At 48.1% G+C, this 14,919-nt stretch overlaps 1 protein-coding gene across 1 annotated transcript in view; it reads right to left on the minus strand.

Moving 5' to 3' along the window:
- The window catches only part of MTOR (mechanistic target of rapamycin kinase), a 146,451-nt gene extending 131,757 nt beyond the window's left edge, over nucleotides 1-14,694 (minus strand). Inside the window, exons 1-10 of the mRNA XM_043485946.1 lie at nucleotides 14,585-14,694; nucleotides 12,334-12,509; nucleotides 11,593-11,701; nucleotides 10,705-10,937; nucleotides 9,241-9,441; nucleotides 8,403-8,537; nucleotides 4,684-4,959; nucleotides 4,493-4,601; nucleotides 1,279-1,465; nucleotides 197-325 (exon numbers count right to left, since the gene is read on the minus strand). Of these exons, the coding sequence (XP_043341881.1) occupies nucleotides 197-325; nucleotides 1,279-1,465; nucleotides 4,493-4,601; nucleotides 4,684-4,959; nucleotides 8,403-8,537; nucleotides 9,241-9,441; nucleotides 10,705-10,937; nucleotides 11,593-11,701; nucleotides 12,334-12,495 (1,541 nt within the window). The 5' untranslated portion in view covers nucleotides 12,496-12,509; nucleotides 14,585-14,694. The remainder of the gene's footprint in view (nucleotides 1-196; nucleotides 326-1,278; nucleotides 1,466-4,492; nucleotides 4,602-4,683; nucleotides 4,960-8,402; nucleotides 8,538-9,240; nucleotides 9,442-10,704; nucleotides 10,938-11,592; nucleotides 11,702-12,333; nucleotides 12,510-14,584) is intronic.
- Between the last annotated feature and the right edge of the window lie 225 nt (nucleotides 14,695-14,919).

A 14,919-nucleotide genomic window follows, 5' to 3' on the forward strand; every position in this document is an offset into this window, starting at 1 on the left:
AATTAAGTTACAATCACCAAGCAAGCTAGTGATGAAACATGGATTTGAAATCAGTCTGTGTATTTAGTGTGAGCTATCCTACCTAGTCAATTTTATATGCCAACAGCCATGCCTCTTTCTTTCCACATAGATCCAGGACTGCGGCTCGAGCCTCATACTACCTGAGACAGGGACAGTTCAGGTTCCCGACACCTACCTCAGGCCCACTGCCAGCATGGGCTCCAGCAGCTCCTTGATGTCCTGTTGGATGCCTGGCCCCATGGCTCGGGCCAGCATGCTGATGCAGGTGAACACTGTGGCATCCACCTGCATAGCCTTCTGTCTCCTGCAGAGAACCCAAGGGTGGCCAGTTTAGACATAATGGCATTTTGTGATGTCCTACCTCAAAATCACCGTGGGGCAAGGAGGGCTGGTTACCCAAGCAGGGTCACCCCATGTGGATGTGCAGGTGACCTAGTGGGGCCCATCACACTGCCGTCACTGCGGACTAGTATATTTACAACAAATGTCCAGCAGATGGCAGTAAAGTCTCCTGAGTAAGGGGCCCCACCAGAATTCACACAAAAGGCACCACATGGGTTAGTGTGGTGCTGGCCAAGGTACCGATTTAGGAAGCAAACTGAACAACATGCAGGTCAAGGACCAGGAGTGAAGGGCACAGCCATCACATGGGAAGAAATTCTTCTCCCTGTGAGGAGAATGCTGGGCCTGAGATGGGCAAGGCTCATTAATTCACTAGCACAATCATTGCTACTAACACAGGGAACTATAAAGACACAATTCTAATAAACTCTGACCCCCTGAGACTTAGAGAAGATACCCCAGCCTTGCCAATTTGCAGGGCGCTGAAGGTCTTTCTCATATTTTATTCACTGGGAGGTTTCAAGAGGAAGAATAATGTATCCAACTTTAGTGATGAGGGTAAGGGTAACCATTAGGTCCCCTCATTTCCAGTCTGGGAATCCTCACTTTAGTTGTTATCAGGATAAGACCTTTGAAAGCCAGAGAAAAGAACAGAAGATTTCCAGTAAGTAATATACATATTGAGAACAGCACTGGTATCTAATATGTTCACAGGTATTCAAGCTTCCCAAATATTTACATCGATGTCACTTCATTTGCAAAAGGCCAGAGCTCAACTGAGGAAAGGCTGTTCATTATATAATTTGCTGGTTAATGACGCAGAGAACAGGCTTAAGCTCCACAGAAACTGGGATGGAGCATCCTTTCTCTCCAACCAAATGGGGTGGAAGGTGAAATAGTAATAAAGATGCTTACTTATGGGCGAAGTCCTTAGGGGGCAGGGCTGCTCGGATGATGTCCAGCACACGAGGTAAATAGACCTTGAACTCAGACCTCACAGCCACAGAAAGTAGCCCCAGGGCTTGAAAGGCTGCTGTCCGTTCCTTCTCCTTCTTGACGCAGCTCAGGACGTGGTTCATGGTATCCTGGAGGTACTGGGTATCTGAGCACAGAAACGACAAAGTGCATATGGCTCATGGTGAGGGCTGGTCTCTGTGTCAAAGGTCAGAGTTCCTTTACAACATGCAATTTAAGAATAAATCAAGAAAGCCTGTTGGAAAGACATTAAAGAGAATTGAGAGAATGTACAAACCAAAGTCTTATGCTTGCTAATCACTCCTCTGATAAAGCTTTTAGAAATATTAGAAATATAAGCTGTTTTTCTCCTTTAATAAAAAAAAAAACAAAAAAAAAAAACTTAAAAGTCTCCTCAAAACAGTATCACATTAATTGTCCCCATCCGTGTTACATTTTGAGGGAAAAGATTATATGCTCTTGTTTAAGAAATATATGTTAAATCTTGGCTTAAAACGAGGAGAGGATCAACTAAACTTCTATATTGAAATTTACAGTAATATTGAAAATTGTTTCCAATAAACAGGCCATTCCACTCAGTCTAGGCCTAGAAATCATTTTGCTATCACCTAGAGAATTCTGCACAGTTATATTTAATAGAATAAGATTTAGTCTGTAATTTGGAAAGCCACATGTGTATTTTCATTAAGTTTACATAAGCCAATGTGCACGGGTAGGCGATTCTTGGGCAATTTAAGCTAAAGTGTTATGACTCCTCAGAAGGCTGGAACTGCCGGCTTCGTGCCTTGCTTCTGTTTCTCCTCTTCCATCTTGCTGGCCTCAAGGCCGTGCACCAGCAGCACAGACATCAGAGCAGAGAAGGCAAGACCATATGTCCTCCGTCCCCAAAAGTGAGGGCTGTAGAGGGCCACCAGGCCCACACTCAGCAACACATCACTGCATTTACGCCATCAAGGAATGTCTTCTCTCACAGCTCATGGTCAAATGAGGTGAGACCACACGTCCCCCGTCCCTAAGAAAGTGAGAGCTGAAGAGGGAGGGCCACCAGGACCACACTCTGCAACACACATCACTGCGTTTACACCACTGAGGAATGTCTTCTCTCACAGCTCGTGGTCAAATGAGTTGACCTCCCACCAGTTGAGGCACGCTGGGGCTTGAAAACAGTCAGAGACCAAGGGTATACCACCCTCAAATCAGAGTGCATCTATGAGGAAAACTAGATCTTCGCAGAAGGGCAGTGTTTCAGCAGGAAATGAGCTTAAATCATGGTGGCAATTTCCTTTTCCAGATTTAGCACCCCCAAGAGACTAGGAATCTGGCATTGCTAGAGATTCCAGCCCAAACCCAAGGGGAGTATATTTGACATTCCCAAAGCTTGCATCATCAGGAAGTGCAAGCAATGACTTCCAAACTGTAAGCTTTAAAAAGTGGCACTTTCCCAATGAGACCGTACTTACGTGGGCTGCCCAGGCTGAATTCCAAGGACATATTTTAGTATATTATTTAATAAAACAACAAAAACCCACATCAAAAGAACAAACCTGGGGGCCTTCTGAGCCCTTGTATCCTGCTGCTAGGCCGTCTTTTGAACTTACTAGGGTAACTGCTTCCACAATATGCCAGACTTTGATCAAGTATGGCCTACTTATTACTCTCTTTGAACCACAGACTTTCAAACCAAGATCATTTAAAGCTCTACTGAATAGGGGCATGTCTGGTTATTAAAAATAGAGAAAAGCTGCTGAGCACCAGGAGAGAAGACTGGAAAACTGAAAATATACAGGTGATTTTCATTACATCCTTTCTTTATGGTTCAGCGATTTTATGTGGCTAATTGTCTCATTCTCACTCAACAGGGCCTGTGCTCACACCCCACACATTAACACTTCACCAGCTGTATTTTGCTGCTGTCTGATCTGAGCTGAGCAGTGTGAAATGAGTCTATGCCAGGGAAAGGCATCTGCTGAGGGGCAGGCTGGCCTTCTGCTTCCCATCTCGGCTCTCACTGTCCTGTACGCTTATAAAGTGCAGGCAGCATGCACCACTGTGAAGACCAAAAAGATGAAGGGCTAAGGTCTCTACACCCAGCAAGGAGGGAAGTGAGACAAGGATGTTAAGTATGAACAGGCAACTGGAATAATAGTATAATTTTTACCTTTACCTTATTTTTAAAAAGGCTTTGAAGTAGCCAGAGGAGCCAGCAACAGTAATGATTTCTATTTCTTGGAGCTCACTCTGCACCAAGCACTTAGAAAGGTGCTTAGACATTAAGGCAGCCCATCTCATGGGGCAGGGACCGTCACTCTAACTGGACCCATCCAGAAGTGAAGGTCCAGGAAGGTCACACAATCTGCCCCAAACATCACAGTTAAGAACAGAGGCTGGGACTTCCTCTGGTGATCTACTGTTTAAGACTCTGTGCTCCCAATGCAGGAGGTGCAGGTTCGATCCCTAGTTGGGGAACTAAGATCTGGCACGCCTCACGGCACAGCCAAGAAAAAAGAAAAGACCTGGGGGAAGATTCACCCCAGGTCTGATGCCGTGGCCCTTCCCCAGCTGGGGGTTATAATGAGAGAGGAAAAGCATGCTTCCAGCTGAAGTGAACCAGGCAGGCCTCAGGGAGAAGCCACTGTCTGAGCTAGGCCAGTGAACTAGGGATTCACAGCAACCAGTGGGAACAGGGCAAGAATGGGGGAACCCACAGACTATCACCTGTGATACCAGCCCCTAAAGCATCCAGTCCTTCCTCCTTGTGAGCGAGGAGGCAGCCTGGTGCCCACCTCAGGAGCAGATGCAGGACTGCCATTGGATCCTCTGTGCCCCACAGACTAGCTGCTGCACCCCACAGAAACCCAAACTGCCCTTCCTTCAGTCTGTCTGGAGCCCATTCATGAACAAACATGTTGGCTTCCACACAAGAACTCGCCTGGCTCTAGAAGCACCTCTGCCTGCACATTCAGACTGTCCCAGTGTCTGCTACATTTACAGAAACCTGAACTACGTACCGCTGAAACTGGCTAAGAAACCAGAGACTGGCCTCTCAGCAATCACTGCTTCAAATGAGAAGCAGTTGTAACTTTCTGCAATCACGTCTTCTCTGTTTAATTACCCCTGATGGGTAACAAGACAACGCGTCCATGGACATCCTCACCTGTAAAGGCAGAAGGTCGGAAGGCAGCCAGGCGGGGCAACAAATTAAGGATTGTCATTTGGATCAGCGAGTTCTTGCTATTCCTGCACTTCAGCACCCACTGGCACACCTGAGACAGGAAGGACACAGCGTTGGCAAAGGAAGGGAGGCGTGGAGCTTGGGAAAAGAGAGGGCGGCTGCCTGCCACTGACCTGGTCAAACTTCTCCTCCATCAAGTCCCTGCAGCAGCGGCTCTCCACCAGCGTGGACTTCGCCGGGCTGGGGGAGGCCCCGAAGCCCATGAGGCCTTGGTGAGAACTGTACCCCAGCAGCCCCACCAAGGCATTTGACTGCTGGGGTTGCACGGCCTGGAAACTGGTGAAGGGGGTGATGTGACGGGGTTTCGTTCCAAAGCCCATGAGATCCTTGCAGTACTTGTCATGGACCAACTGCTGCTGTGTGATTTCTTCCATTTCTTCTCTCAGGCGCTGTACACGCAGGGGAAAAGTCACCTTTACTCACAAGAGGCATTTACCTGGGCACCATGGAGTCTACAAGCAATACATACCCAACCCTGAAATTTAACTCTTTCTACAGAGGACGGCGGCCACTCTTCTCGAGGATTTGGGTTTCCCTAGGACCTTGCAGGGGGCCTGATTCTAATTTAGGCAGAAGAGCACCACCTACTGAACAATGAAGCAGCAGCAGGGGGCTGGCTCCCAAGGACCCCTACGCTACCCTTGGTGTGGGAAAGCTGACTGTTGATGGCTGTGACAGGAGACGCCTGAGAGGGTGAGGGGCAGCCCCACTCCAGCACCCTGCTAAGGAAGCTCTGCTGTCCCTCTTCTCAGCCAAAACCCAGGTAGAAACAGCGGAGGCAAGTGATATTCTCAGAGGCCGAGGAATTCTGTAACAGGCATGGAATAAGTTGATTGGCTGAGAACTCACACTTCTTACCTATTCAAAGGACTGCTCAATAACTCATCCTCCAGCAGTCCAAATTGAGAAAGATAAGAGAACAATTAATTTCCAGACTTCCAAACTCTTCTCACAGATATTTTCATTTTTCAGAAAATCTTGTCCACTATTTTTGTCAAGGTCACCAATACTCTTTCGTTGCTAAATCAAATGGTCAGTCTCAGTCCTCATCTTATTTGACTTGTCTGCAGCATCTGATCCAGCACAGTGTTTCCTCCTCCTTGAAGCCCTTCATTCACTTGGCTCCTTGGACCCTGAGCTTTGCTGGCATCCACACCCCTCGCCACTGCTACTCCTTGGTCTCCCTGAGTTTCTCCTCATCTCCTGCCCTCAGGATCTCAGCCCCCATCTCTCCTCCAACCATCCTAGTTACCGGGGAGTTCTCATCTAGGCTCATGACTAGAAATCCACATGCCAACAACTCCCAAATCTGTCTCTCACTCAGATCTCTCCCCCAAACTACTCAACATCTCCATTCAGATGCACAATATGCATCTTAAACTTAACAAGTTCAAAAGCAAACCCCTGACCTTCCACCCCAGACCCATTACTCCCACCTTAGTAAATGGCAATTCTATCCTTCCAGTCGCTGAGGTCCCAAACCTGGACTCTTCTCTCTCTCCCACTGACCTCCAAATCCCAAATTTAGAACCCAGCCCCTCCTGGCACCACCACAGCTCCCAGTATGGTCCAAGCCGCTCAAGTCCTCTGCTGAGATGCTACAGTTCTGTCCTGACCAGACTCCTGGCCTCAGCCCTGGCCCCTCCAGTAATCTATTTCCAACGATACGTGCAGGGGCTTCTGAGATCCTATGTGATGAGTTCCCTCCTGCTCCAGGTATTCCCTGGACCCGGCCTCCCAACTCCTCTCTCCTCTCACTCAGCTCACAACAGCAAGCTCGCTCCCTTCATAAAGCAGCATGCTCCTACCATGGGGCCTTGTGCTTACAGAACCAGCTGTCTGGAAGGGGCATCCCCAGATGTTTGTATGGCTTTGTTCTTAGCTTCTTCACGGCTATGCTCAAATGTCATCATATTGTAAAACGTAATCCTTGATCCATGCTAGCTTCCCCATTCCTTTCTCTGCCCTACTTTTCTCCACAGCACGTATCACCATATGCTGTACTATATATACTTTTATTATGTATTGTCTGCCTCCTTTTGCTAGTATGTACTGTTTTATTCACTGCTGCATTATTCTAGCTCTTAGGACATGGTATAGCTGGCCTATAGTAGATGCTCATTCTATTCTGTTGAACGAATGAAGAAATTATGAAATTATAATACTTTGTATTTGTATGGTGGTGATGGTTTAGTTGCTAAATCATGTCCGACTCTTGCAACTCCATGGACTGTAGCCTGCCAGGCTTCTCTGTCCATGGGATTTTCCTAGGCAAGAACATTGGAGTGTGTAGCCATTCCCTTCTCCAGGAGATCTTCCCGACCCAGGGATGAAACCCAGGTCTCCTGCACTGCAGGAGAATTCTTTACCGACTGAGCCAACAGGAAAGCCTTTACATTTGTGTAGTTCTTTATAATTTACAAAGCACTGTCACAAAGTACTATTTCACTTAAACCTATGAGCTAGGTGATATTGTCCCGTTTTTCTGGAGAGAACGAAGATCCCAGAGCTATGTGGGGTACAGTGGAAAGCACCATGTTATACTCGGGTGGGGAAACCTCTGAGGATGACTGTTTACGCAATGCCCACTAGGAATCAAGAGTTATGCTAAGCACCTCACATATATTTAGAAACCTTACAGGAGCCCAGTGAGGTAGATAAGACCCTGTTAAAACTGAGAAAACTGAGGGGATGAAGTAATTTACCCAAGTCACACAGTAGAGAGAGGAGTGGGGATCCAGAGCTAGACTTCACACGCTGCAGCACACGCTGTGCCCACATCCACGATACAGCCACTGACAAACGTCACTGGGCCTCCAAAAGCAGGAAGCCCTGGGGTGAAATTCCACAGCAACCAGCTCCCCATGGGAAGACTACCTCCCAGATGCACTCTGAATCCAGCATGAGTGGACTGACACTGAATCCACTTCTGTGTCTACACTGCCAGAGTCAGTGGAAGCTGTGTCTGTGCCATGGCCACACCTCCCAGGGGCTGCTTCCAGCTGAGAGAATGCTATGAGAATGCTATGGCAGTGAGAATGAGTGAGAATGCTATGGCGGGCCTCCTCTGACAGCAGCTCTGGCCTGAGGACCCCAGGATGGCTCTGCACAGTAGACTAGGACGCTTCCATCCCACTCTTCTTTCCGTTCTTGTTCACTCAGAGTCAGACACGCACTGAGGCTTGATGGTTCTCCCAGCCTCTTCCAGCTCCCTCATTTTCTCCCACAGGATATTTCCCTAATACAATCCTTATACTTTTAAACCCATCTCTGTAGCTGCTTTTTGAGCCAACACACCTCCTAACTCACCTCTCTGCTTTCCTCCCTGCCTCTCTACAAGCTCTTCCCCACAAGCAGTCAATGACCATTAGAGACACACACCGTCACATCATCTCTGGGATGAGAATAAGAGCCTGGGTGGACCACAAACTATGAGCCTCCCAGTGGGGCCCCGCCCTCCCTCTCCTCACTCATGGTGCACCAGCCTCACTTCCCTTCCTGCTCGAACTTGTCAAACTCTCTTTCACCTCCAAGTCTCTGCATGGAGAACCTCCCTGCTGGCCGCTAGGCTGGCTGCTCCATGTCATGTGGTCTCAGCTCAAATGACATCACTGCAGGGAGGGAGTCACCCCCTCCATCCTGTTTCCCTCCACCCCATTTCTTCATAGATATGGCTGCTGTCTGAAATGCTCTTATTTCTTTGTCTATTACCTGTTTCCCTACAAAATGTAAGCTCTGTGAGGATGAGAATCTCACCTCGTCTCGCTCTCAGAATGGCACGTGGGAAGCCTGGAACCCCTCACCCCACTGCTCCTCAGAAGTGGCTTCTCACCTCTCCCTCCATGCTGCTGATCCGGACCAGCTCATTGAGGATCAGCAGGGCTCCATGGATCCGGTCATCCCGATTCATGCCCTTCTCCTTGGCCAAGGTCTCATCAAACCCTTTCTCTGCTTCTTCAAATGTGTGCTACAGAGAGATGCAGAATACCTTCATTACACAACGCCCAGAGTTAGAAAGCAGCCCGCCCGTCTACGTGGGGGTTCTGAGGTTACCATGCCTGCTGAGGGCCTCGTGCCAGCATCACCGACAATACTAGCTCATTGAGCTCTTTCATCTAATTTAGCTTCAACTCTCACAACGCCACCATGAGGCAGATTAAAAACAGAAACTAAGTGACTTGCCCAAGGTCACAGAGCAGCCAAGACTAGAACCCAGGTATCCAATACCATGTTCAAGGCTCTTGGTGTAGGACAAGCCTCAGTAGGTTCTCCTGGCAGCAGCAGTCAGCACAAGACTCATGATACTAGAGGAGAATTGGTATTTTCTCAGTATTTACTGCATTTTGTTCCTCCAGAGACACCCATTTTCCCTACTTTAACATCTCTGAAAAGAGATGCCTCATAATTGTTGTTAAAAATGCAGTGAGTGTAATTGGCACTGCAGTCTCACTCTCAGTGGTGCGTAAACTGGCATAGCTATGGACAGATCTTTGCTTTCGTGAAAAACAACAAAATAACTACTAATTTACAGTGAGCTTAAAAAATCATGTTAAAACCAAAGTAGACAAGATGCTAGCTCTGTGGCCAGGGGTCTACTGCTGCCCTTTAAGCCCAGTGACACTCTAGCCCGATGTGCTTTGCTAGAAGCTGGAATGGAACCATCTCCTCACCCTGTACCACTGCGGCTTCTGCATCTCCTTCGGCTCCCGCTGGGTGGTGAGGATCAGACAGGCACGAAGGGCGGCGACGGCTCCCTCCCGGATGGCCTGTTTGGGGTCCCACACGGCCACAAAGATATTGTCAAAGAAGGGCTGCACTTGCTGGAAGAAGAAGGTGGGGACGCTGATGGCCAGCTCACGGAGCACCAGGACCTGGGAGGAAAGGCACACAGAGACCTTGCATCTGGATCAGAGAGCTCTGTTCTCTCAGGAACACAGCCTCTTTTCATGCCAGAGCCAACACTCACTAGGAAAATAGCACACTTGCCCACTCTTGTAGCTCAGAATTCCTGGGGACCTAGGAAGGAGAGTAACACTGATCACACATCTCAGTGTCCATTATCACAGGGTGTTTAGAAATAGAATGCTTGTACAGGAAAGTTAGGACACAAGTTCTGAAAGGACAGCTGTGTTTGATGTTTTGTATACTGCTCCACTAGAACAGATAGTAGATAGATAGATAGATAGATAGCCTAGAATGTAGGCATTCAATAAACCTTTATTGAATGAATGTTCCTGTTTAATATTTAATCTTGCTATTTTTTTCATTTGACCATGGAAAAATTGAAGGTTGGGGGGGTGGCCCCAAGTTGAGTTAGAGAGTGCCACCAGAGGCAAGCCCCTCACCCAGGCAGGCTCCTTCCTCACGGTGCTGCCACTAAAGATGGAACCGACTGGAAAGGATCCACCTAAAGCTTCTATTCCCACCACACTGGTTCAGAGATTCTCTCTTAAGGACAGACTCTCCCCCGCCTCCCAGCCTGGATTCTTAGCCCATCACACCAGCCTTTTTCAGGGATGAGCCCTGGAGAGCGAGGAGGATGTGTGTCTAGAAGAAGAGGGTAGAAGCCACCACTCCCTCAAATGCAGAACAGCCAAGGGGAAAGAGGAAGTCTGGACTGTGTACTGACTGATCAATAAATGACTAAAACATAAACAGGAAAGGCCTTGGGAGAAGGCAGACCCACTCTCCCAGCAGGGGGAGCGAGTATCTCCCTTGCTCCTCTCTGCAGCCCAGAACTTCCTTATTCCACAGGATATTGAGGGACCTTGACAGAGTGACGCTGCAGATAGTGCAGCTGTCTGAGGCTTTGTAAGCCTCTTGGCTTGTGACTTCTCCTCTTTCCTGTGGCTGAACGGTGCCTTCTGGGGAGGCGTTTTTGATTCTGGAAAATCAGAGGTCAGGGTAAGAACGGCACACAGGGCTGCCTCTCAAGCAATGAAAGAAAACGTTAATTTTCCTCCTCAGGAACAGAGCTCAGGGTGAGGAGAGAAAGGGATTCGGGGCAGAACTCAGGGCCCCCAAGAAGCACAGTGCCTCTGCCTGGAGTGACCCCTCTCACTTTTTGCCTTCCAGGGCCCTGAGCGCATCATCTGAAGGACCCAAACATGGTGCACTGCTCCCCAGGCACTCACAGCCGCGTGTCTCCGGCCCTCGTTGCGGTCAGCACCCAGCCATTCCAGGGCTCGCTTCACCTCAAATTCCACATACTCAGCAGTGAAAGTGTCCCCTGCCATGGCGAGGCGACCGATGGCCTTGGATGCCATTTCCATGACAACTGGGTCATTGGAGGGGAGGAGGTTCCGAAGGTAGTTAGCAAATCTTCCAATTCGAGTGGCATTCCCGCCTTCCACTCCTATGAGGCTGGCTGGAAAAGACAGGAAGGCAAAAGGTGAGGAGGGGCACAGGCTGCCCAGGAAAGTAGGAGGCCTTCAGAGGGACACAGCCAGTGACCTCTTCCTTTTAAGTACAGACTGTAATCTCCAGACAGTAAGGATGCAAACAATTTTCATTTCAACCAACAGATTTGGCATTTGTGCCAGAACTACTTACATAAAGCAAAATGACCTCACTTTAGTAAATACAATTTGTTTTCCCAAGAAGAAAAGGAAAACAAACTGGGACTGAATAATAGTTCACAGGATGGATGACTAGTTCCCGGGAGCTGAAAATTACCTGCCTTTCATTCAATGCATCCCAACTCTACTTTTCTATTTGTGAGTCCTGCTATGCCACACTGCTCTATGGAGAAAACAGAGCCTGGAATGAAAGCAGGCTTCTAGTCTCAGCCCTGGTGCACTGGCCCTAGAAAAGATGTTTAATGGTTCTGAGATTCCGTATCTGAAAATACCTGCTTTGCCTATGTCCTAGGACTACTGCTCGAATAGCTAAGTACACTAAAAGCCATGAGACTCCTGAAAATTCCTTAAACAAATGTGAACTAAGTATCTAGTAGGAAGCAGACACAAAGGTTAGCAGTCCTTTATTTCCAGTTCTCACCTCACCAGAGACTCTGTCCTTACCTATGGCCAAAATGCCACCCTTCCTCTCGTTGGCATCTGAGCTGGACACCAGTTCAAAGATGTGATGGTTCAGCTGATCATAGAAGCGAGTAGACTCCTCTTGACTCATCTACAAAAGAAGATGTACTCAGCACAACTGCTAATGTCTCCCTGATGGTGGGGAGGCTCCCAAAGGTTAGGATCTGAGAGGCAGCCGGCAGGTACAGTTCAAGCCAAAGGGGACATGGCTGCTGCCCATTTCTAGTTTTAAACTGTACAGCAATTCATTGGTCTATTTAACAAATACTTATTGCATATCTTGCTTAACAGCAGGTCAATCACCGTCCTAGATTCTACCTAGTACCAGAAGTATAAGAATAAACAAGACATTGTCCCTGACCTCGAGTCTGGTCTCTGTTTAGAAAGCCCCAAGCAACCAACTCCTCAAAGCTATGCCAAACACTGTGATCAGGCAGAAAGAGTGGAAGGTCTGTAATGTGACATGAAACGGAAAAAAATGAAAAGAAACAGCCATCTCTATGCTGACTATTAAAATACCACACCACATGAAATGCCACAGAAATGTGTAACTGCTGCAAAGGAATCTGCACATTCTATGGACATGAGAAACTGGGAGCCTTTCTGAAATGGAATCTGCATTTTCTGAATCCTCACTTAGCTGTCAAGGGGCATCTAACCCAGGGATGGGACGGGTAGCCCCAACACTCCATGATGAATGGCCCCGGTGACAACAGCCCGAACCTCTCGGAGCTCCATGGTGACATAGTGCTGGAGCTCCTTGGCAGCTTTGGCCCTGGTCTCTTCATTCCGGCTCTTCAGGCCGCTGGCAAACTGCTGCAGGACGCTCACGTTGCTGGATGTGGTGGCAGCTGTGGTGGCGGCGGCAGGGCCGGTTCCGAGCATCTTGCCCTGAGGTTCTTTGGAGAGACGCTTCCTTTAATATTCCGAATAACAAACTTGGCAATGAACTTATATATGGTCCCAGCTCCTCAACACAGACCTTCATATACCCAAGTCAAGCTGGGGAGCCAAACAAGGTTGGGAGACCTCACTGAAAAACATGCAAAGAGCCTTGAGCCATTCAACGACAACTGATGTTTAAAAGAGGCAGCACAGTAGCACAGGTCAAATTATGGGCTGTGCTGCTAGACTTACCTGGGTGTGAATTCAGTCCAAAATTATATACCTTGAGGAAGATACTTAAGTTTCCTTAACTGTAATAAGAGGATAATAGTACCTAACTCATGAGGTTGATGTGAGGATTAAGTGAGTTAACCCATGTTAAAAAATGATTAAAACAGTGCCAGGGACACAGTGAGTTAATAGTTATTAGCTATGATTATCATTATGACTACTACATACATGGCACAGTCAGGTACTAGAGTGGGGAGGCAGAGGGAGAGAATAAGCATGCCTAAGACTGCCCCTTTCCTTGAGGAAAATTTAAAGAGGGGCACTGTTCATTATTCTATAGCAGCACTGCCCAACAGCAATATGAACCACAAATGTAACTTTGAATTTCCTAGTAGCCATATGGAAAAGGTAAAAAGAAACAGGAAAAATTAATACATTTAACCCCAACACATACCAAATATCATTTCAACATGTTATCAATACAAAAAATTATTGACATACTTTTTCATTCTTTTTTTCTGTACTGAGTAACCAAAATCGAATGTGCATTTTGCAGTTAGGTCAATCTTAACTTGAACTAGTCACATTTCAAGCACTCTAAGCCTCATGTGGCTGATTGTTATTGTATTGGGCAGTGCAGTTCTGTATTTAAAATTTTTTTTTATTATTTTTAATTTTTATTTTGTGGTCCTGCCCTGCAGTATGTGGGATCTCATTTCCCCGATCAGGGACTGAACCTGTGCCCACTGCATTGGAAGCAAAGAGTCTTTACCACTGGACCATCAGGGAAGTCTCTGCTCTATAGAATATTAGTATCTGGAACGTGAGCTAAAAGAGACTGATTTGTTTCTGAGATCACTCATTTATTCCTCAATTATGTAATGTCCCTTCCCTCAATAACCTTACAGTCTACGGGGAAACACAAATAATCAAGTGACCATAATAAAGTGGCTATGATAAAGCTCTGCCCAGACTGCTATGGCAGTAACATATACACCTATCCTAGGCATGTCCACGTTATAATAGAAAATCAAATTTTCAAACTTTCTTATTTTTGAAAGAATTTGTGAAATTCAGAGAAAAAAAATAGTATAATTGGTTCTGAAAAGCTTTCCAATACTCCAGCGTCAAGAAGAAGACCGCAGAAAGAAGTGTCAGACTTTAGGGCTGAGGAAACCCAAGGATTCCAGAGGAGAAAACTGCTACAGAGAGTGTGCACTTGGCTGTGATGAGGGGGAGGGAGGCTAGCAAGGAATTCCCAGTCTCAGGAAGGAATCAACCTATCTGCACAAGCCCACAGGCTATCTGCTCCAGGCAGAATTCAATGAAAATACTAGAAGTTAAATATACGAAGGGTCTTACTGAAGTTAAAGCCAGGTGCCAAAACTAAGAATGGGGGCGGGGCAAGCAGAGAGGATGAAACTCAGGGTGGACCCGAGCTCAGCTCCGGGGAAGGGGTCCTTGAGAGGCATCCACAGTGCAGCGCAAGGGGCTGCCACTGACGTTGGTCCTCTCTGAGGACAATGTGTAGGTGGCTCAGAAGAAGGGTTGACTGATGGGCAGAGACCCAAAGACGCCCGAGCAATACAGGAGCTGATGGGCCGGCCTTCGTGGCGCCAGAAATGCACGGTAGGCTAAAAGGTCTGGGGGTTTCCTCCTGGAGGTCCGGGAGGAGGTGGGCGTAGCCTCGCGGGGTGAGGGTCAAGAGCTCAGGCGGCGCCCAACTCCATGGCGCCAGTACTAAGGGGACCCCAAGTCCCAGAAGGACGGCTTCCCGGGGTGCATCCAAGGACCAGGTTGGCCGTGAGTCTGAACATTCCGCCGCCTTGGAGGGGTCGGCGCCAGGCCCCAGACTCACCGCGCGGCTTCGGCCAAGGCCTCAGCTGCCGCCGCCAGCGCCGGTACCGCCGCTTCAGGGCCCGGTCCCCACCACCCGCCTTCCCCGCTGTCCTCTAAGCCGGGCGGGAGGGTGGGCGTACCTCTAGCCCTAAGGACCAATCGACGGGCATAAGAAGAAGATAGACAGGAATATAGGCCAATAATCATTTAGGAGAAGTGAGGCTTCGGGACCCGGCTTCTCCAGGGGGCGGGGACTGTTCAAATAGACAAACCCCGTGGCCAGTGGCAGGAGAAAGGAGGCTTAGGTCCTCTCGGGAGAACCAATCATTCGAGAGTTGACTTCAGTCACTTCCA

The sequence above is a fragment of the Cervus canadensis genome, chromosome 13 (assembly GCF_019320065.1).
Source record: "Cervus canadensis isolate Bull #8, Minnesota chromosome 13, ASM1932006v1, whole genome shotgun sequence".
Lineage (NCBI taxonomy): Eukaryota > Metazoa > Chordata > Mammalia > Artiodactyla > Cervidae > Cervus > Cervus canadensis.